This window comes from Chelonoidis abingdonii, chromosome 2 (genome assembly GCF_003597395.2).
Source record: "Chelonoidis abingdonii isolate Lonesome George chromosome 2, CheloAbing_2.0, whole genome shotgun sequence".
Taxonomy (NCBI): Eukaryota; Metazoa; Chordata; order Testudines; family Testudinidae; genus Chelonoidis; species Chelonoidis abingdonii.
The window spans coordinates 217,866,099-217,875,178 of record NC_133770.1 but is presented as its reverse complement, the minus strand read 5'-3'; the positions used below and the strand labels follow the sequence as shown (position 1 = coordinate 217,875,178).

General features: G+C 43.2%; 1 protein-coding gene across 1 annotated transcript in view; it reads right to left on the bottom strand.

Annotated features, from left to right (window-relative positions):
* Positions 1-5,358: 5,358 nt before the first annotated feature.
* The window catches only part of LAMA3 (laminin subunit alpha 3), a 181,878-nt gene continuing 178,156 nt past the window's right edge, over positions 5,359-9,080 (bottom strand). Inside the window, exons 74-76 of the mRNA XM_075062974.1 lie at positions 7,959-8,052; positions 7,454-7,573; positions 5,359-5,710 (exon numbers count right to left, since the gene is read on the bottom strand). Of these exons, the coding sequence (XP_074919075.1) occupies positions 5,565-5,710; positions 7,454-7,573; positions 7,959-8,052 (360 nt within the window). The 3' untranslated portion in view covers positions 5,359-5,564. The remainder of the gene's footprint in view (positions 5,711-7,453; positions 7,574-7,958; positions 8,053-9,080) is intronic.

Sequence of the window (9,080 nt, the reverse complement as noted above, 5' to 3'; positions counted from 1 at the left end):
CAAAGGTTCAGTCGTATCAAAGCTGCACCAAGGGGTTTAAGCTTAGTCACACAACATTCTTCAGAAACATAAGGAGCTCAGCTTTCAATGTGCCACAGAGGAGATATGTGCTTCAGCTGGCATTCTTAATGGGGACCAAAAAATAGGCAGGAAGAGGAGTGGAAAACTTTCAGGATGACTAATTGCTGTTTGCAGCTGCAGACAGACATGTTTAATTAGCTGGTAGTTGCATGCATGTAAATTTGGTTATCTGTCGTTAGAGGCCAGATGTTTTCTTCCACCATTCAAATTGGAGCAAAGAAGAGAAAGAAGGGTCAGAAAGCAGGAAAAAATGTAGAAGAGTGGCAGCTTCACACTGTCCTTCTTACCTTCCCTCACCCTCATGCCCTGGGATCCCCTCTGAGTGAACACCACTGAGTTTGCAGGGGAGTGTCTGGCCACAGAAGAGGTGGAGCCACAGAGAATCTGTTCTGTGCAGCTCCCCTGACAACCTGTTGCTGGGAAAACTTGCAGGAATGAATGCTGCTCAGTAACAGGAGGAGCTGTGCAGCTGGGCTGTTGGGGGACACGGAAGCAGTATAGATGAACAGGATCAGAACCTGATTTTTGAACAGATTATCTGTGTTGCAAGGTTTTGTGGCTGGTCCCCTTGTTGCCTCCATGTAGCTTGAACTCATTGCCCCTAGAGACGAACATGTATCAGTTGCAGAGTTTTCTAACTACTTTATCCTGTCTTTGGGTTTTTCCATGGGAGGCCAAGAGACCCTTCCTGACTAAACAAAATGTTCTTTATTTTGACTCCTCATAACAGAGTCATTTTAATAATATTTTTGAGGAATAGATATATAGTGTTCTCTCAATCTCCAGAAAAAGAACCAGGATCCCAACAGTTGATTGGACATAAAGGACTAAATCCTTACCTGGGTAAATCAGCATTGTGCTGAGGCTCAGGCCCACAGTAAGTCTGATGGCATTTCAGGCTACTGTGGGAGGGTTTAACCTTTTCATTCCTTTTTAATTAATTCATGGTGAAGATTAGTAGCATTTTTTGTGGTGCTTGGTTTTTATTCTCAATACACATGAATCATTTGGAATCACTTTTCCCTCCAAGAATGCCAAAGGGCCATATGTCTCCTTTAGCGACTAATGCTTGCGAACAGATGCCTCCCCTAGCAAGATAATGTGAAGTACAAAAATTTGAACATTCAAAATGTTTTCACTTATGGCCTGATTCTGCTCTCACAGCAGTGTAAATCAGAAGTAATGCCACTGAAATCATTGGACCAGGGCCTCAGCTAGTGTAAATCAGTGTAGCTGTCAAAGTCTTAATCCTTGGCTGATTTTCACTGGCTGAGAATATGGCCCCCTGAGTAAGGTAGTGGTCCTGTGGAAAAAGTAGTATGTCATCATGGAATTACAGATTTTGTCCTAATGCCTAGGCACCAGCAAGCTGAATTCAGATTGACCAGGCATCCTTAATTCTGGCATTTCCTCACTTTTGCATGCTTCACTTTGCAACTTTAATAATGGACTTTTAATGTAGCTTTTGGGTGTGTATGACAATCTGACTGGGATGCGGCCTTCAATGAAAGATGGCTAAGTCTGTCTTTCTGTTCTGTATTTGTACAGCACCTAGCACAATGGGGTTTTGGTCTATGACTAGGGCTCCTAAATGCTGTGATAATACAAATAAATAATAATAGTCCTAGAAAATGATTTAAGAGGCCTGATGATTCCCTCTCCCTTACACTAGTTTTATATTGGTGTATGGGAGAGGAGACTCAGGCTCCTTGACTGTTTTACTCTGGTGGAGGGGGCGCCTCTGAAATCAGTGGAGTTATTACTGGCTCACAGCAGCATGAGTGAGAGCAGAATTAGAGCCTTGATGGTTATGAGTGTAAGCAGAGTCAGGATGAGCTGTACCCTGACATCTGGTGGTGAATTATGGGAAGTGTGCCCATCCCATCCCAGGATGCCGAGCTGTGGGACTGCTTTGTGACAGAAATGACTCAACCTCAGTTGGGTGGTACTTGCTAGACAAGGGACATGGGTTCCAAAACCCAGTGAATTGAGAGAGGTTGGGGACAGGTATCTGTGCCTGGTGGTGCAGTCTCCTTGTGGAGCCAGAAGCACCAGTTCCACCCCTTCCTCGCTCCACGTTGTGTATATGTCAGATGTGGATTTTTTATTCCCTAAGAATCTAGATACAGGTTGCTGAGCTGAACTCACTTGGCTAATGGTGCACTAGCACTGGGCTCCCCTACTATGTGCTGAGATCACTAAGAGCTGAAATCACAAAAAGAGCTGAAATTACTGAGCTGGGAGCAACTGAGTACTGTGCTAACTAGTGGGGGAGCCTGAAGCTATACTGTGGAACAGAGCAGCTGGCGGAGTGGAGCAGTTGTGGGGATGGCTGGAGCGGACCACGGGACAGCTGGTGGAGCGGAGCGGCTGCAGAGCGGAGTAGCTGTGAGAACAGGTGGAGCAGCCCACAGTAGCGAGCGGAGCCGAACAGTTTGCAGGGAAACTGGAGCAGCTCACGGGCAGCTGGTGGAACGGAGCAGTTTTGAGGACGGCTGAGGAGCAGAGTGGAGCGGCTGGTAAGGCGGAGCAGTCGTGGAGAAGGTGGAAGCAGAACCACAGAGAGCAGGGCAGTTGGCCCTGGACTACGTAAGGTGCCCTTTCACCCAGGCTGGGGGAGGGACCTCTACAGATAGAACTCTTGAAATTCTGGGGTGGCATTGACCAGAGACTTTTGGGTTGTATGACTTTGGAGTGATTGGACTAAGAACCCTAAGGGGAAAAGGACACTTGCCAAACGTACTTGGGGTGGTTATGGTTTGTGTTATAATCTGTTGTGGTGTTCTCCAATGGGATGACTCATGATTCCTTCCTTTATTAAAAAAGATTTTGCTACACTCAGACTCTGTGCTTGCGAGAGGGGAAGTATTGCCTCCTAGGCGCCCAGGAGGGTGTGGTATGTAAGTGTCCAGGTCACTGGGTGGGGGCTCGAGCCGGTTATGCATTGTGTTACTGAAACAGAACCCCTGGATACTGAACCCGGCCCTTGTTGCTGCCAATTCAGAGGGGCAGAAGGGTTACATGTGTTTAGATGCATCTATCCAAGCTCTTGATTGTTTTACTTGTTGGCACAAGTTGACAAGACAGACTTTTGCTATGGGGTGACCAGTCAATTATGGAAACAACATGACTGAAGAAATGATGAAAAACAGAACTGACTTTGCAACACAATTACAAGACATATTACAGCCAGTCAGCTTTTAAAGTAACACTTACTAATCACTAGAGCTTCCTCAATAAATCTTTCTAAATATGTTTCCAGTCAGCTCTAGAACTAGCCCTGGTTAAATGAAACCAATTGCAAGGGGATTGGAATCCAAGATCTGCCTCGGGTTGTGATACTAAATCTCAGCTACGCAAAACTAGGAATTATTCTGGGGACGTTCTATGGCCTGTGCTATACAGGTGGTCAGATTAGATGATCACAATGGTCCTCCCCCGGCTTTTAGGATTTCTGAAAAACAAGAACTTGCCCTTTCTGGGCTGTGGGGAGGAGGATTAGACTGACTCATCACTACTTTGTGAGTCAGTGAGAATCTGCTGCAGGGAGCAGTTTGGCAGGTTGGAATTATGGGAATACTGCTGGGGAATTGTTGGAGAATTTTTCCATGTCTTTTACTGTTTTTCCTCTCCTGCACTGGGAAATGTTAATGTCAACTAAGATTGTAAAATAACTGCACTTTTCAATAGTTTTGACTAACTTACCCATTGGAAAGCTTCTTTAACAGTGTGAAGACACATCCTATATAAATACCATCTAGCTGCTGCCTGCTCTCTGCTGAAATAGCTTAAGGGTCATTAGATCACCTCCAAGGGTGTTACACAGGTGGATCCATGCAGCACCATATCCTCTAGTCCCTGTCACAGCTCATCCTCTGTGCCATTTCCCCACACTCTGTCCACCCCTTACCATAAAGGAGCAGAACTACACTGGCTATGCGGCTACAGAATCCTCCATACGGGCAAAGAGAATAGCCACAGAAAAAGGAGCAACACGCAGATTTGGTATAATGGAGAGTTTCGGGTTTGATTTTCAAACACACACATTGAAGCCAGAAGATTTTTTATGAAATTAATGCTCAAATCCATAAGGGGCATTTTGCTAGGCAGCATGTTTTACTACCCTTATTGCATGCCGTGCCAAACACAAACGTAGACGGCACTGCTGAATCTTGGGCTGGAAGGCATTGGACACATCATGGAGATGAACCACACAGTCTGTGGGACCTGAGGTTTGTTTATACTGCTATCTTATGCCACCTAGTGGCTGGCTTTAGGAACAACATAAGAGCTTCCAAAGAGACTTGCCGAGCTTTGGAAGATGCAGAGCGAGTGCAGTTTTCAGACAAGGATAGGGGCTGTGTACTGGGGAGTGGACTAATACTTAAACAGAGTGAAAATGCTGGGTTTGAATGAATGTGGTGATTGAAGCCCCACGGCATCTACTCAGCGCAGCCCCAGCCCCATATCCATAATAACAATGCAAACAGGGTTCTGTAGGGTAAGGGATCATGGTCAGACAAACTTGAATGTCAAACAAAGCATTTTCTTGGTTTTAGTGTTGCAGTTTGTGCTGTATGAGTGACAGTGTGCTCAGGACTTCAGTGTTAATAAATCAGTCTTGTCTTTGTTTCATCAGGAAAACAAACAGAGCCTCTATCCTGGTTCTGAAAGCCACAGGGAAAGTTATCCTAATCAGAAGTGTTTCATATCTAAATTCTGTTGACCAGAAACGATGGGCCCAGTCCCACTTACTCAGGCAAGCTGTCTCCTTGAAATCAATGGGCTTACTCACATAAACCAAGCGGGATTTGGCCACAATGAGAAACAAGTTAAGGAAAAAGCCGTGTTAAAAGAATTTTACAACCAAATAAGAATATGGAAGACTTTAAAAGAGGATATTCCATTTATTTGGCCCTAGAACTCTTAACACAGCAACAATCTTCCAGAGTTCCACTCTTTAAAGTGCTTCAAACTCCATTTATATTATTATTAACATTAATGTACACTTCAGTATAAACGCTGTTCATCAACCCAAATAAATGTACATATTTTTAAAAAGTTCTTTCTTTAGGCCAGATTCTGCAGTCACTCACACCAGCGTAAACCCAAAATAACTCCAGCTAAGTCAATGGAGTTAGTTTAATGCTACACCAGGGAGGATGAAAGCAGCATTTGGCCCACTATGTGTATAAACAATACTATTTTATATTTTGTGTATATATCTCACATACCCAATGAATTGCCAGGGAAAGCAATCAAATATAATAAGAAGTCTAACAAAGCCAATACTTTTAATTAGCTTTGGCACAGGCCACCATTCCAGAAGATGCATCAACTTGTAAGCCGTTTTGAACATCATAATTGACGAGAGTAACACAGTGATCAGGGAAGGAGAACCCATATTGCAGTAATTCATACAGTACATCAGGAGACCCAATGCAACGAGGGTACAAATAATTCCCTTATTATTAATGGCAGAGTTAATTGGCAGGGCATCCATTCAAGCTGACTGCACCATGAACCTCTGAAATTTTGCTGACAGAGACAGCTTTGTCATTTATTTTAATGTTCTGCAGACAGCCAAGGAATGAGTCCTGAACAGGAAGCAAAGGTGTTTCCAAATTTGCTGTAAAGACAAAGAAGAAAGAGCAGCTAAATAATGAGAGCTGTTTTGTAAAGCACTGAATACAACAGGCTGGTGGCTTTAAGATGTTCCATTTAGTTACTGAAAGGATTAGCTAGTCTTTGCTTTCAGAATGTAATATGACACCAACATTCCAAGTTGAACTAAACTAATTTACTATTGCAAATAAAATAATTTTAAAAATTATTGCACATTTTATCATGCTTTGCTGTAATGAATGGGGTAAAACCTTGCTATGAGTTGAGTTAAAACCTCAGTGAGATTGAGGGGTGTGAATACACCCTTCAGTTAAGAGAACAGGAGTACTCGTGGCACCTTAGAGACTAACAAATTGTACTCCTGTTTTTTTGCAGATACAGACTAATACGGCTGCTACTCTGAAACCCTTCAGTTAATGTAACTGGAAGGATAAATTCATCTCAAGCCCTCACCTATAACAAAAGGAGTATGTGAACCTTCCCTGGAGTTCTGGACTATATGGGTGGAGTGGCTTTTTGTGAGCATTGTTTTGGTGGGGTGCAGAGGGAGAAACACACAACCAGGCAGTGACTGAGACAGCATGGAGTGACCCTGAGAGAAGCCTAGAGAGAAGCGCTGGGTTGGGGGTGCTGGTTGAAGGAAGTTTGGGCCTGTAAGCTAAGAAGCTACTCCGTTCTGCTTTTGGTTCCTCCTGCATTCAGAGAAACAGGACTTTGTATAAATGAAAATATCAGACTACATCATCAGTTTTTACTCCCAACTGGAACATCCCGAGAACACCTAATGTAGACTGGGTGAAAACAGAGAGGGGCCATCAGATCCAATATAAATACTGTAATGTTTATAGTGTTACCCCCTTTTTACCCTGGTGGCTAGTCAGAGTTCCTTTGGCTCACGGACCTAGCTTGAGGTGGTGCAGGATGCAGAAAAGAGGAAATGTCAGGTCTGTAGCTACCTCTGCCTTCCTCAGTGCCCCAATTCATTTCTACAGTAGCATTTTTTCCCTCTCTCCTGCCCCAAATTTCACATAACAGAATGGTGACTCCTGCAGCACAAAAAAGCTGACCCTGATGGTGGGACTAGGGCTAGTGGCTAGTAGAGAGGTACTGATAGCACAGACCCTGATGGAGCCAGGCAGACTTGGGGGTGGTGGGGAGGCTGAGAAGCAGTGCAAACACACAGGGTCCACAATGAATGGCATTGACCTCCAAAGATAATATATCTCTGTGTTTCAAGTGGTAGACCCCCTACCAATTTGGGGGTGGGTGGTGGAGCGGGTTTGGTTGACATATGAAAGTTATATTGGCATAGCTATGTAAGTTGAGGTAAGAAAAAACCACTCCCCTGACCGATGTAGCTATGCCAGCCTAAGCCCCAGTGTAGACATAGCTATGTCGACTGAAGAGTGCTTCTGTTGAGGTAATTAATGTTGTTCAGGGAGGCGGTGTTCCTACATAGACAGAAAAATGCCTTCTAATGGCATAGGCTGCATCTATGCTACAGGGCTATGCCTGCCTGTACTGTAGACAGAGAGAGAGAGAGAGAGAGAGAGAGAGAGAGAGTGTGCAAGCCCCTGCCTACCTGACAAAAAATGATGAGATAATACAAGTTAAGTCTCCTGTCACCTGAGTGTTTTTTCCCTTATAGGAGATGATATGGCCCATAGTGTGTTTGATTTTTTTTCTTTCATAAAAAGAAACAAAACACCAGGAGGAGCAACGAAACATTAACTTGAAGTAATATTACCTGGAACTCTTCCAAAATAAAGTGGATGACCCACATTAGCAGAAAGTGAGGCAGATGATCCAATGGTGTAGTTGCTCTTTGCATCCACATCTAGGTGCACAATGTTCTGTTTCTGAGTTACTGTAAGGAATTTGGTAAATCAGTAACTTTGTTCCAGTCAAGCATCCACTAGCCATGACCTACTATTTTAAGAAGTGTTTGTCTTGCAGGAGTGTGATTTATAGGGGAAGTTTTATTTCGCTATATTTCCAAGTCAAACTGACATATACCAAAATACCTATGGGGATGAGAAAGTGTTCAACATAAAAGCCCAAAGGTTCTCTTCCCGACATGCAGTCTTAAATAATTACAACCTGTTGTTATTCTAAAGAGTGTTCTCAAAAAAAACAGCAATGGAATTATTTAGTATATAAGGGGATAGGCATTAAATTTAGGGCTGCAGCAATCTTTTTTGTTCTTCCCCATCCATTCCAGTTTCAGAAGAGCAGGCAAGAGGATACAGTACCTGCTATGGAGTGCCACTGTCCATCACATAGAGACCGCTGAGGAGTGACAGATGTCTGGAACTCTGCAGCACCATTATTTCCAGAGGCAGTGACCTGTAAAACATATTTAAATTTACTAGGGAAAAGAAAAGAGTGACAAGAGACTATCCAACTCTAAACAATTTACTGAACTCACTGACTGGTGCATTTCACCAACACTTTAAAAGGCACAGTCAAAATATTTGTATTCCCAAACGCTCTTCCTTAAAGGAAGGTAGATTCCATTTACAGAGTCCTAAGAGAGGACAGTGTATACTATACCAGTGGTTCCCAAACAGGGGTTCACGAAATGTTACAGGGGGTTCTCAGGAAAAAATTCCCTAATGGCAGACAGAGCTGTCCCCAGGGGCCCCAGGCAGCACAGGACTAGCAGCCCGGAGCCCCTGGACTTCCACGAACTAAGTAGATCAAAGCAAGCATATCTATCATACTGAGAAGATTTAAACTTCAAGACTCCTTATAAGTAATGGAAAGGGAGGTGGATATTTTTTGCTGTTTTTAAAATTAAATAGGCAGCTAGTATTTTTTTTTAAATTATTATGAAGAACAAGTTTAAGCTTTGTTGTAACGTGTGTTGTTTGCCTGAGCTGCTCAAGACCTGAATGCTTGGGCAGGAGGAACTCTTTTGAGTTGGGTTCTTAGATACCTTCATGCTGTTTCACATCTGATACTTCTTAATGAAACATTGGAGCCTTGTCTTATAACAGGCTTATTCAAAGTGATACAAGCTATGAAAGGGAGATCTTGTGTTGCCATTTTCATAATAATAAAAATAGTGTAATGATAAATAATAATAGTGTGTAATATGCATGTCATAAAAACAAATTTTATATTTCCAAGATCACTGCTTTTATAGTTTATACTCAGGTAAAAGAGAAAAGGAGGGGGTTCACGAGACTTGACATTTTGGTGAAAGGGGTTCACAGGTTGTTAAAGTTTGGGAACATTGCTCTATACATACATAAATCCACTCCCTTGCCTCCTTCCCTGGGTTTCCTTCAACTCCCCTGACACACCCTTCAGCTATTGAAAAAGATACTGAAATAGAACTGCTGAGATTCTGCAGTGGGTGTGTACAGAAA